The sequence below is a fragment of the Sciurus carolinensis genome, chromosome 2, assembly GCF_902686445.1.
Source record: "Sciurus carolinensis chromosome 2, mSciCar1.2, whole genome shotgun sequence".
Taxonomy (NCBI): domain Eukaryota; kingdom Metazoa; phylum Chordata; class Mammalia; order Rodentia; family Sciuridae; genus Sciurus; species Sciurus carolinensis.
Window position 1 is genome coordinate 102,991,734 of NC_062214.1, and position 13,899 is coordinate 103,005,632.

At 32.5% G+C, this 13,899-nt stretch overlaps 1 protein-coding gene across 1 annotated transcript in view; it reads left to right on the top strand.

Moving 5' to 3' along the window:
• The window catches only part of Trpm7 (transient receptor potential cation channel subfamily M member 7), a 100,430-nt gene that overhangs the window by 62,233 nt on the left and 24,298 nt on the right, over positions 1 to 13,899 (top strand). Inside the window, 7 exon segments of the mRNA XM_047542129.1 lie at positions 923 to 1,049; positions 3,070 to 3,254; positions 3,896 to 4,028; positions 4,728 to 5,443; positions 7,536 to 7,603; positions 8,503 to 8,562; positions 10,866 to 10,962. Of these exon segments, the coding sequence (XP_047398085.1) occupies positions 923 to 1,049; positions 3,070 to 3,254; positions 3,896 to 4,028; positions 4,728 to 5,443; positions 7,536 to 7,603; positions 8,503 to 8,562; positions 10,866 to 10,962 (1,386 nt within the window).

Sequence of the window (13,899 nt, forward strand, 5' to 3'; positions counted from 1 at the left end):
GATTTCCTACATCTCTTTCTTGTGTATTTACTTCCCCTTACTAATCTGAATGCAATGGATGTTGATTTATAAAACTGCTTAAAAGTAAAAGAACTTTATCATCAATTTACCTCTAAAGTCATTTAAAGGAATAATACAGCCATGAGAATTTCAATGATTAAGACATTGAAAAGACAGTTACTAATTTTACTTAATTAATAATTTTCTTAATACTAATTTTAAGACAGTAAATATTAATTGCTAAGTGTACTATAAGTAGTTGCATAGGAATTGTCACTAATTCATGATTAATTCTACTCCTTACCCTTCTAAATTAATTTTATGTTATTCCTTGTAACTCTCTGATAGGTATTAATGCTGTTACCTCCCATGTTTGTATTTAGCTGTGTTCTGACTTCTGAAACATTGTAGGTAAGGGTAATGACAAGGAATTCAAATCTAGTCTTTATATATTTTAAAAGCACTTTAGCAACTTTTCATTCCTCTTTTGTGGGATTGCAAATTAAACTGAATAATTCTTGTTCTCATAAATTTACTGGTTTTGTTGTTAGTCTACAATACTTTCCCTATTTTCTTTTCAAAAGTGTTATAATGTGACTCAATCCAAAAATTTTATTCTCCCTAATGGTTCTAAGGCTAAACCCTGCCTTGAAAGTAGACATAATACCTAAATATACCTTCTTGTCTGGAAGAGTGGTAGAACAGAGAACATTCACACCCCTCACAAAATCCTCTGTATTGAAATTCTTTTAAGTTGGAGTTCCTATGGCTGCCTAGCCAAAATCCTTTGCTAGAATCTGTGAGACTGGTTTATATGTAATCAAGACTTCCTTTAAGTGAGATAAATAAGATTAAACACTGATTAATAGCAGTTACTGGCAGATAACTATATTTAAAATTCTTTTTTTTTCCCTTCCCAAAGTGTGTGCAAATGATTCCACTATCACTGAAATCTGTGGCCCTGGGACATGGCTGACTCCATTTCTTCAAGCAGTCTACCTCTTTGTACAGTATATCATTATGGTTAATCTTCTTATCGCATTTTTCAAGTAAGAATTTATTCAGTGCTTATGATTATGAGATCATTTGATGAAATGTCATTCTACTCATTTTGAAAGAAATATATAGAATCTAAAATTTTATCAAGGCCTGAAGTACTCAAATCATTGAAAAATTACATATAAAGGCATGCTTTTTCAAATCAAATGAATTTTAAATTTTATTAGCTTTCAGTATATAGTTCTTCTATAAATTTGATCCTCATTTGGGATTTTTCCTGTTATCAAGGAATGCATATTCAATATAGAAAGCAGAAGGGCAAATATGAAAATTCATCTATAATTCCACTCTTTTGTGGTGGGTACTGGGGATTGAACTCAGGGGCATTCAACAGCCGAACCACATCCCTAACCCTATTTTGTATTTTATTTAGAGACAGCGTTTCACTGAGTTGCTTAGTGCCTCACTGTTGCTGAGGCTGACTTTGAACTCTCGTTCCTCCTGCCTCAGCCTCCCGATCAAGTGGGATTACAGATGTGTGCCACTGGGCCCAGCTAATTCCACTTTTAATATTTAGGGGTACATCTGTCTTTTAAAATGAATATATAAACCATATTTAAAAAAAAAATAATCTTCTCGTTCTGTGGTGGCACATGGCCTATAATCTTAGCTACTTGGAATACTGAGGCAGGAGGATTTATGAGTTTGAAGCCAACCTTGGCAACTCAGTTCGATTCCCATCTCAAAAAGAAAAAAAAAAATTCTTATATTTTCTATACTGTTTTTGAAAATTATTTTTAGTTATAGATGGACACAATACCTTTATTTGATTTATTTATTTCTGTGTGGTGCTGAGGATCAAACCCGTGTCTCAGCACTCTACCACTGAGCTACAACCCCGACCCTTTCTGTACTATTTTTAAGTAAGTAAAATATCATGAACATTATCCCAAATTGATCCATATTCCTCTCCAAATTTTTTTTTTTTTTTTTGCAGGGAGGGTGTTGGGGGCACAGGTACTGGGGAATGAAAGCAGAAATGCTTTACTACTAAGCTAAATCCTCAGTTTTATTTTGAGACAGGGTCTTGCTAAGTTGCTGAGGCTGGTCTCAAACTTGGAATCCTTCTGCCTCAGCCTCCTGAGGAGTTGCTGAGATAATGGGAGTGTGCCACTGTGCCCATCTAATCTATTTTTAATGACTGCATGATTCTCCATGATACAAATCATAATACTTTAAGCCAATATATTGCTCAATTAGATTGTAATTTTTTGGTCCTAAACACCATATTGTGATTTGAATGCTACCCACGTATTTCTTTAAAGTGTTTTCCTAAAAGTAGAACTGTTCAGGATGTGTTTTTTTAGGTGTTTTTTTTTTCCATTTAAGTCAAAATATAGTGTGTCCCTCAACTTCTTGGCAACTCTTATTATTTTTATTTAGGTATTATTATTTTTTAAATGGTTACCAATTTGATAGCACATTGAAGATCTTATTTTTTGTTTTCTTTTGTTCCAGGATCTTGTGCCTTCTAGGAAGTATTCTACCCCTGAGCTATACCCACAATCCAGAAGGATCTTTTTATTTGCACTTACATGATTATTATTAAGAGTGATTATTTTCTTATGTCTTAGCCATTTATATGTTCTTTTGCCTATTTCTCTGAGAGGTTGTTATTGATGTCTTGAACAATTGATATTTTGCCTTATATTTGTTACATACATTTTTCATTTACCCTTCTTTTTTTTTTGTACCAGGGATTGAACCCAGGGGTACTTAACCACTGAGCCACATTCCCAGTCCTTTTTTTTTTTTTTTTTTTTTTTTTGATACAGGTCTTACCAAGTTGCTGAGGCTGGCTTTGAACTTGCAAGCCTCCTGCCTCAGCCTCCCAAGCCACTGGGATTTACAGGCATGTGCCACTGTGTTGAGCAATTTTTTCTTTACTTTTTAGTCTTGTTTATGGAAGGGTGCTTGTCCTTACTTAGTACAGAATTATAATAAAATCTTTAGTATTTAAAATTTTTAAATATGATTGACTAAGCTTATTTTTAATCTTTGTTTTTCTAGCAATGTGTATTTACAAGTGAAGGCAATTTCCAATATTGTATGGAAGTATCAGCGTTATCATTTTATTATGGCTTATCATGAGAAACCAGTTCTGCCTCCTCCACTTATCATTCTTAGCCATGTAGTTTCTCTGTTTTGCTGTGTATGTAAAAGAAGAAAGAAAGATAAGACTTCTGATGGACCAAGTAAGTAAAATAAATTAAGGCAAATGTTTTTATCATGCAATAACACTTTGAAGGCTAAGTTGGTTTTATTTCAATACAATGCAATATTTATCATTATTGGTTAATGTTATCGTGAAGGCTTTTGTTAAATTTGCTTAACTAAGGAATTTTTAGGTGCAATTTGATAATCTATAAAAGTAGATTTAGTATCATATTCTTTTGGTGATGACATCTCAGTTTCTTTTATTAAATGGTAATGTAAACTATGACACTTTAGCTGTTTTAAACCATTTTTATTACTCTGGAAACAATAGTGGTTCTGTAAGCCACTTGAAATTAATCACTGTGTCAAATTGTGCTTGAAAATTTTTATACTCGCTTTCTGTTCCACTAGATGAGTTCTTAAATTCCTCTGGATATGGGACGAAGAGGTAAGAGAAGGGGAATAATATAGTAGAGGGGAATTAGAAGAGAAGAACTTACCTGAAACTATTCTGCTGACATCACACCATGAATGAAGAAAAAAGAAAGACACTTGTCTAGTGCTTTAGAAACACAGCAGTAAAAAGAGAAAAAAGTTGCACAATAATTTATAAGACTTATGAGCTAAAGTTTGAAAACCTGGGATCTTCACTGATTTGTTTTTGTCTTTCTTCCCTCAGAACTTTTCTTAACAGAGGAAGATCAAAAGAAACTCCATGATTTTGAAGAGCAGTGTGTTGAGATGTATTTTAATGAAAAAGATGACAAATTCCATTCTGGAAGTGAAGAGAGAATCCGTGTCACTTTTGAAAGGTTTAGATTCTACTGTTTAATTATAACTGATTATATGTCAGAATGGATTCTATTAGTTATATCTCTTACACTTGGTCATTGTTTATTTTGTAAGCAAATAGCTTTGTATTATATATTGGAAAGACAGTTCAGTTCTTTACTACTTCATATAATTCAGTCAGTCTATTGTTTTTTTAATGGTGCTGGGGATTCAGCTCAAGGTCTCACACATATTAGGCAAGAGCTCTACCACTTGGGCTACATTTTTAGCCTTCTTATTACTTTTTGACTATAGTTTCAGGGTTAATACTCTTTGTTATTCAGGAGAGAAAAGTAAAACTATCTTCATTATTTTAAAGCCTTTGTTTCTTTTTATTGGCTTTGCTATACTCTGGAAGCATATGGTGTTTTTATAGTTACAGTAGTAGTGGTAATTCTTTGGATATGTAATTGCATGCCTATATTTAGGAGAGTAAATTGGGGGAAAAAAAAGCACCTCTGGAAACGTTGAATTTTATTATGATAGCATTAGCATTGAATCCTTCTTAAACATAAGGTATGCCTTATATAAATAAATAGCCATACCTTAATTTTATAACTTACCTTTTTGTTGTAAAACAATTCATATAAAATTTCTTTGTATTGTCATTTATTGAGACTACAAAGAGAATTTCTTCACTAATTTTTAACATTCATAAAAAGCCTATTTCTCCCCTACAGAGTGGAGCAGATGTGCATTCAGATTAAAGAAGTTGGAGATCGAGTCAACTACATAAAACGATCATTACAGTCATTGGATTCTCAGATTGGCCATTTGCAAGATCTTTCAGCCCTGACAGTTGATACATTAAAAACACTTACTGCCCAGAAAGCTTCAGAAGCTAGCAAAGTTCACAATGAGATCACACGAGAGTTGAGTATATCCAAACATTTGGCACAAAACCTTATTGATGATGGTCCCATAAGACCTTCTGTGTGGAAAAAACACAGTGTTGTAAATACACTTAGCTCCTCTCTTCCTCAAGGTGATCTTGAAAGTAATAATCCTTTTCTTTGTAATATTTTCACGAAAGATGAAAAAGATCCCCAGTGTAACATATTTGGTCAAGATTTACCTGTAATACCCCAGAGAAAAGAATTCAATTTTCCAGAGGCTGGTTCCTCTTGTGGTGCCTTATTCCCAAGTGCTATTTCTCCTCCAGAACTACGACAGAGACGACATGGGGTAGAAATTTTAAAACTAATTAATAAAAGTCAAAAATTAGGCAGTTCACCTAATAGCACACCTCGCCTGTCATCCCCACCAACCAATTCTCTGTTAGTACACCATCCCAGCCCAAGTTGCAAAAGCCACTTGGAAACTGTAACCAAAGATCAAGAAAGTATGTGCTTTAAAGCTGCAGAAGGAGATAGTATAGAATTTGGAGCATTTGTAGGTAAGTTTGGCAAATCCTTACTTGTATTATCAACGTTATTTACTTTTCACCTTATAAATAAAATTACCACCTTAGAAAGGAAAATAATTAGTTAATTAATAAAAATGTACTGTGTGACAAGTGGGCTGTTTTTTATGTAGTTCTAAACATTTTTAAAGGAATCAAAAGTGGGGGAAATAAGTTGATTTCGGCTTTCAGTATTATCTTGACATATACCTCTTTGGTGCAATTTACTATAGTAACAATGTATAGAAAAATTATTTGGCCTCTTTCAAATTTGAATATATCTTCAATTGAATTTGGTCAATTGTTGAAAGAACCTGAGTGATTCATATGTATAACATACACAGGGAACAATAGGACGGTATAAGAGAGTTATAAATAATAGGCAAAAAGAACAGTGTAAATAGGGTCACCCTAAAATTTTTAAATTCAAACCAGGACAATTTTTAGAGTGAAAGGTATACTTCTAATAATTATATTAGGTTGACAGGGAAACAAGGAGTTTGCTTGTGAAATCAGCACAGTCACAGGTTGATTAATAATGGGATACATTAGTCAGTTTGGGCATGTGAATATCAAAGTACACTTGCACAAACCTTGATACATAGTAAACATTTGAGGCTGTTACTGACATAAGATGGTAATCTGTTTTACAGTGAACATTATAAATAGAAGGAATATAATGATACAAAGTTATCATTATCAAGTATTATGTACTATATATAATCATGTTGCTAAGCTTTTATTCAACTGGCAGCTTTTTTTTTAATTCAACTGGCAGTTTGTTTATACCAGTACTACCACATGCACATGAGTTATAGGATGTCACTAGGCAATGGTCATTTTCCAGCTCCATTATAATCTTACGGGACTACTATTATATATGCAGTCTGTCACTGACTAAATTTTGTTATGTGGTGATATGGGGAGAAATCTTAAAAATGTTAGTAAAAATTTAAAATAGTTTATCTAAGCATGCCACATCTTTCATCTCCACCAACCAGATATCTGTGTTTATGATCTACTCTCTTATAATCTAGAAATGAGAGCACTTAGAAAAGGAATGATTCACTCTTATACCTGTGAGAGATTAAATAGGGGAAGAACAGAGAAAATATTTCTTTTTGCGTTGATAAAACCATTAATGACCTTGGTGAAAACCATTTCAGTCAAGGAAGTGAAACAGGAGAAACCAAATTAAAGTGCAAATGGAGGAGAGAATTAAAAGGGAATGACTGTGGGAGACACTGATTTTTATGTTTATCATGTTTTGTTTAATGTTAAGGGAGGTTTAAGCATATTTAATGTTAGTGTGCCATGTGGAAGGGAGTAGATGAATAGAGAATGCTTTATAGAGCTAGCTGAGTTCCTATAATTTGGAAGAATATAGTGTTTTAAAGTATTTAACAGAGAATTCTTGGTAAATAATTTGGGTTGTTTGGAGTATAACCAGAATGTTCCAAGGTGTGAATAATACTCTTTGTTTTTCATCAGATGTTTTTTTGGTGCTGGGGATCGAACCCAGGCCTTGTGCTCGCAAGGCAAACACTCTACCGACTGAGCTATCTCCCCAGCCCACCTACCCTTGTCTTTAATGCTTCTTGTACCCTTCCCTGCACAGAAATTTACCTAGTCATGAAATATGTATAAAGGTTATTTAAGAAGTATGTTAATAAACGCTTGTAAAATACAGGAAGGCCAGCCTGACCGGTTATCTAGGTACCAAGCACACTAGTACTATGTACTAGTACTGCTAGGCTATGTGGAGTTTGCTGTTTTATTATTCATAGTAAAAATTATTATTTCCCCTTTTTATTAAATTTCAAGCTATTTACTTATATCAACATGTTGGGCTCTTTTAGAAGGCCTTTGACTTTTGCTATTACTGTAAACTGAATTAAAAGTCTTCATCAGCTTCTTGACAAATATTTTCAATATTATTTATCAGAAATGCTAAAAGAAAGTGCAAAGCCATCAAAACTCTTGAAAAACAACATTCACTTGCCTTTATAGACTTGAGGCAATGTCATTAACTTGATAAGGAAAAACAAAAGTTTTTCATTGTGATTTTTTTTTTTTCCTGTTAAAGGGCACAGAGATAGCATGGATTTACAGAGGTTTAAAGAAACATCAAACAAAATAAAAGAACTATTATCCGTAAGTACATTCTTATAATAGCATGATTTCACTATATTGGTACTTAGTTCAAAGTAGAGTTAAAACATTTTTTTCAGTAAATGTATAATTTTAGCAGAGACCATTAAACATTATAATCCCAAATATTTGAAGCTTTACACAATTTGAAAAAAAAGTAGAAGCAGTTGAGGAACAGGAAAAAATTTGCAGATGGCTTTCATTTTTTTAATTGAAAAAATTTTTAAAAACACCTGTTTAACATTTTTCTCAACAATTTTTCCTGGCCCCAAAGTTCATTTAGGTCCTGACCCTGGCTCTTGAGGAAAACTATAGCCCAGAAATAAAGAACTGTATGTAGTGTACAAGGGCTAGATTTTCAATAAATGTTTGTTCTTAAGTTTTAAAATGTATAGAACAGTTGGAAAAAAAAAAAAAAAAAAGAGGGTATGTTTTCTGCCTGAAAATTAGTTTTTATTTCTTAATACTACTTTCACAAATTACTTTTAACACTTGAAGGGTAATAATGTAGTTATACCAAGATATTCAAGAAGACCTAGAAAAGTGTTATGCTTCCAGTCCTTTAAGGAACTCACATTGCTCACATTGTAGAAATGATCAAGCAACAAATACAGTAAAAAGAAGATTTTTCCTAAAGCTAATGCCCAGGAAATGATGACCTAAAGTTTCTATGGGTGATTCTTCCTCATATGATCCAAACTTAATTGTGTGATTGTCAGGACATATTACTTTACATAAATTCTGATTAAAATATTGTACTAAGTCAATGAATGTAATGTGGTTAACTTGGAATTTAGTTGGTGATTATATGCAAATTGAGGTGTAATAATTATAAGGGTTTTTTTTTTCTATATTTGCCTTTAAGTTTGAAAATAGTTACATGATTTTCTTGCCTCAAATAGGAACAGCAGAATGATGTCGAAAACACAATTATGGAGTATTCTGAGATGCCTAAATATCAGGTAATGTTTCATCAGTATACATGGCAGTCAGAAAATTAGCTTAACATATACATGTGCCTTTAGATATAGGAAGTAGGTATAGTTTCAGTGGACTTTTCATAAAACGTAATTTACACCCTGTTTCTAACCATCTTAATTCTATAGCATATTTTTAAAGGTCTGAATTTTCTATTATGTATAATGATTTAGGAGGAAAGAGTTAGATAAATGGATTGAGTGTATGTAGGTACCCTTAGCTAACACATGATAAAAAGAAAAAGAAATGAGAAAAGATGGTAAGAAGTAGAAAGAAGAACAGATAAGTCTCTACCAGAGTTATTTTTATAATTATTATAAGTGAGATATTTTATGGCTATATTCCATTAGAGTTCACCTGAAGTGGATTTTATAGGTAAAGGAAGTGTGTTATGGACCTTCACAAGTCTTAATGAAGCTATTTATAAAGTGAAATTATTTAAACACTTTTTTTCCTATATGCAGATTATTATTGTATTACCACACTCTGATGGCATCATTTTGCTGTTGCAAAGCAATTGATATACATAAAACAAAAAGGTTAGGATAAAAGAACACTTCTCAATGGAAAAGAGTGAAACAACAGAGGTTTCCCAACAGGTTTTACCATTTAATGATAAACGTAAAATAGAGGAGTGCACTAAAATTTCACGTAGACAGGTGACTTCCTGGAAAAAAAAACAAGAAGAAAGTATAAGTTCCTGTGAGTTAGTAGGAAGGGGTAGTTACTGGTTTGTTTTACATTGAACAATTTCAAAATTTTCTAAAACCACAATAGAATAATGAACTCACTTCAGGCTAGTCAGAGACTTTGAGTTCTTAATCATTTGTGAGTTTCTGATGAAAACTGCAGACCCTTTTCCTAGAAAATGCACATATTCAGATATTTTATATTGAAGTAGGATTTTGCAGTTGACTTGAAAACCTATCCTTTAGTTCCCGGTTAGATAGAATTCCTCTTCATAGATTGTTCTGTGAAACTGATATGTCGTTGTACCTAAGAGTGTATGGAAGAAAGTGTTTAAAACAAATAAAGCAAACAAGAACAGCTGAACTGGTTCCAGGAGAAACAACTCCAGTCAGAAAGGAAATTAGAGTCTGTTTTCTAAGTATAGAAAGTAATTCAGCACTCTTTAGCTTGGTTATATACATCAGCTACATGTGAAGAGCAAGCCAGAAAAGCTTTATTTGCTTGAGAAACAAGTTAATTAAAGTTCTACTCTATAGTAATAGTAACACCCTTAACCCACTCTTTCTGAGGGATGGTAGAGGTTTGGAAATATTTTAAAGGTTGCATAGTATTGTTATAGTTGAGAAAACAAAATAGCATGCAAGTGTCAGATCTTCCCCAAATTGTTCAGTGTGATTTATGAGTTCATCTGGGGGGGAAAAAGTGATAAAAAGAAGAAAGAGAATTAGTTGTTAGATACTGAAATATTTTGCAGTTAGCATGGTTAAAACATGTACACTTAGTGAAACATTCTAGCTGACCTAGAAATAACCCTTCAACAAATTAAAATTAATAAGGAATATTTTCTTAGAAATTGATGAGGAGGGAAAGACTTTGTAAATACAAATTGGGTAGAAATTCAGGAAAGTCTGCTTATATTCTCATATCACATCATAAACTTGGGTGAATTCTAGAGTTAAATATAAAAATCCAAAGCATAGAAAAATTTTAATAGAAAATAGAAATATTTTTTCAATCAGTAAAGCAAACAGGACTTTCTAAATGTATAAAAAATAGAAAATATTAAGGGGCAATATGAAGACATTTAAAGACTTCATCTTTAAATGTCCAAACAAATTTGAAGAAAATTTGAAGTTTGATTAAAAAAAAGAGCCTATAGATACCTTGTTATATATAGATAGCGTATACAAGTAAGATTATACAAGTATACTTTATTCAGTAAGAAAGCTACCAAGACCACAAAAAAAGAAATGTTTTCCTTCAAAGCAGTATTTTCACTGTGTCAATAGAAGACAACAATTTCTCCTCCCCATGAATCAATAATTATTTTTTTCCCCACAGTTTCCTTAATTTTCTCAAATTTTTTCTTGAACTTGTATTACTATGGTAAGGATTCATTCAGGTAGATTTATGACCAGTAAGCAAGTAGGGTGTTTTCATGAAGTTTGGCATTGAAGAAAATAATCTTGATTTAAAATGTGCATTTGTTGTCCAGGTAGAATAAAGCATATTGAGCTAAATAGATAAGGGAAAGATGATAATCAAAGAAAATTCAGTTCAATTATTTTAAAATTTTATATATGTATAATATATACAGAATGATATTCCTCCTGGAAACACTTTGAAACATGTGAGTTCTTATGCTGGATTTACGGAATGTCACAAGACTAACATTTCTCTTCATTCAGAAAAAGGTGAGTAGTTTGACCTCATGAGTTATGTTAGCTCACATATTTAAGCTTTAAATGCATCGTGTGTCATATACCTGAATAATGAATGGTCTGGGAGTCAGAAGATAAAGATTCTAGTCCATTTTTACTATAGCCTTGAGATGAAGTCATGTAATCCTAAACATTGATATTTTTCACAAATTGTTGAATCTGTAAAGATGAATTATAAAGACTTAATTTTTACAAATCTACTGATTTTAGCTTTTACAAATTGGATATAATGTAGTCTATTTTTTGTTTAACTTTTAAAAATACCTAATAAATTTGTTGATTTGAAATAAAAATAAATATACTTGAAAAAGTTCCCTTTCATGCCAGTCTCACATATCTCCACTATTCTGTCTGCCTCTAGAATGTCATACTTAAGCGGTTATATGTAACAAGTCTTTTCACTCATCTTGTACACAGAAGGTAGCATGTCATACTTGTTTTCCACTTTCTAAATCATGGTGATATTTCCATATCATTATTTTTGAGATGGGTGTTACACAGGCTGACCTCAAACTTCTCAGCTCAAGCAGTCCCTTCTCCTGCAGCCTACCAACTAGCTGGCACTACGCCCATGCCACTGTGTCCAACATGGCTGTTATTTGTTTAGTCAAAATTATATAGACCCGAAATTGAAAAGTTGAATGATTATAAAAGTTCCCTTAGTGAAACAGTACTACTTTGTCCCCTTTATCATCTCTTTTTCATTCTTTTATGTTATTTCACCAGTATATATCCTGACCAAGTTGGATTTATTCCAGGAATGCAAGTTGATTTAACATTCAGAAGTATAATTACTTTTATGCATGATCATAGATAAAAGGAGAAAAATCATAAGATCCTATCAAGAGTTTCAGAAAAACCCATTTGATAAAATTCAGTGCCTATTCATGGTAACAAAGATAGAATGAAATTTCTTGATGTCAATAAAGATTATATACAAAAAGTTAACCCATACATCATATTTCTTAGTGAAATACTAAAAGCCCAAGATGGAAAATAAGACAAAGATTCTGGCTGCTACTGTTTATATTTTATATTCTTGTCAGAGCAATAAAGCAAGTAAAACAAATGATAGAAGAGTAAGGAGGGGGAAAGTAAGTGTGTCCATGGTATTTAAGTGGATATTATTTCTAAAGTTACCATCCTTATAATGCTTTATCCTCACATTGCAGTTTTAGGTCACATCTGTTGATGTTCTAAATAAGACAGGGACTGGACTTTGTTTTCCTGTTACCTGTTCCCAGAAAAAAACATATAAATATTCCTTTATTCTTTCCAACCAGTATAATTATATCATAGTTTTGGTTAAATTATCAACTGGATTCTCTGGTATTTGACTAAATTTCTTCAAATTATTCAGAATATAATATATTCTGACATTATCTCTATATCGAAAAGTTTTGCCTTGAGTCTTCTACTATACCTCAGACATGTGAGAGAAAACATTAGATACTTGTCTTTTATGTCTGGCTCATTTTGCTTAACATGATATCCTATAGTGAATACTTTCATTCTTTTTGGCTAAGTAAATATTCCATTGTGTATATATAGATACCATTTTTTTAAATCCATTTGTTAATGGCCACTTAGGGTGGTTCCATATTTTGGCTATTATAAATAGTATCACAATAAACATGGGTATGCAGATATCTCTTTTATATGCTGATATTGTTTCCTTGAGGCAGACATCCAGGAATGATATAATTGGATCAAATGGTAGTTCAATTTTTTGCTTTTTGAAGAACCACCGTATTGTTTTCCATAATGACTTCTATTTACATTCCCACCCACCAAGTATAAGGGTTCCTTTTTCTCCACATCCTTGCCAGCATTTATTTATTATTTTTTGGTTTTGTTTTTACAATAGCCATCATAACTGGTGGACTGAAATCTCAGTGTGGTTTTGATTTGCATTTCCCTCATGGCTAGAGATAGCATTCTTTTTTCACTTATTAGCCATTTATTTGTACTTCTTTTGAGAAGTGTCTAGTTAGATAATTTTCCCATTTGTTTATCGGATCACTTTTGTTAAGTTTTTTTACATTCCTTATGTATGTTGAACATTAGTCCTCTGGATCATATGAATAACTGACAAAGATTTTCTCCCATTCCGTAGATTGTTTCATCACTCTTGATTTTTTTTCTTTGCTATACAGAAGCTTGACAAACATAATCTCATTTGTCAGTTCTTGCTTTTGTTTCCTCAGCTATTGGAGTCCTATTCAGCAAATTGTTGCCTGTGCTAGTATCTTGAAGTGTTTTTGCTGTTTTGAGAGTTTCAGATCTTACATTAAGATATCAGTTTCATTTAGAGTTGTTTTTTGTACAGGATGAGAAATAAGAGTGTGGTTTTTCAGTCTTTTGCATGTGGATATCCAGTTTTCCTAGTACCATTTGTTAAAGAGGCTGTCTTTTCCTCCAGTGTATGTTTGCACCTTTGTGAAGCATCAGATGGCTATTGTATATTTCTAGATCCTTGTTATGATTTAGATAAGAAGTGTCTCCTAAAAGCTCATGTTAGAGACAATGCAAGAAAGTTTATAGATGAAATAATTGGAGTATGTGAACCTTAACCTAAATCAATGCATTAATCCATGGATAGGGATTAACTGGGTGGTAATGTTTGCGGGTGGGGTGTGGCTAGAGCAGGGGGGTATGATTATGATCTATTGAGGAATTTTTTATATCCTCTTGGTTCAATTTTGGCAGGTCATATGTGTTCGTAAATTTACCCATTCCTCTAGATTTTCTGACTTGGCTGTATTGTTTTGAAAACATTCCTTAATGATCCTATGAATTTCATTAGTATTTGTTTTAATACCCCTTTTCTGGAACTGGGAGTATAGCTTAGGGATATAACTCAGTGGTAGAATGCTTCCCTAGCATGCATGAGTCCCTGGGCTCTGTTCC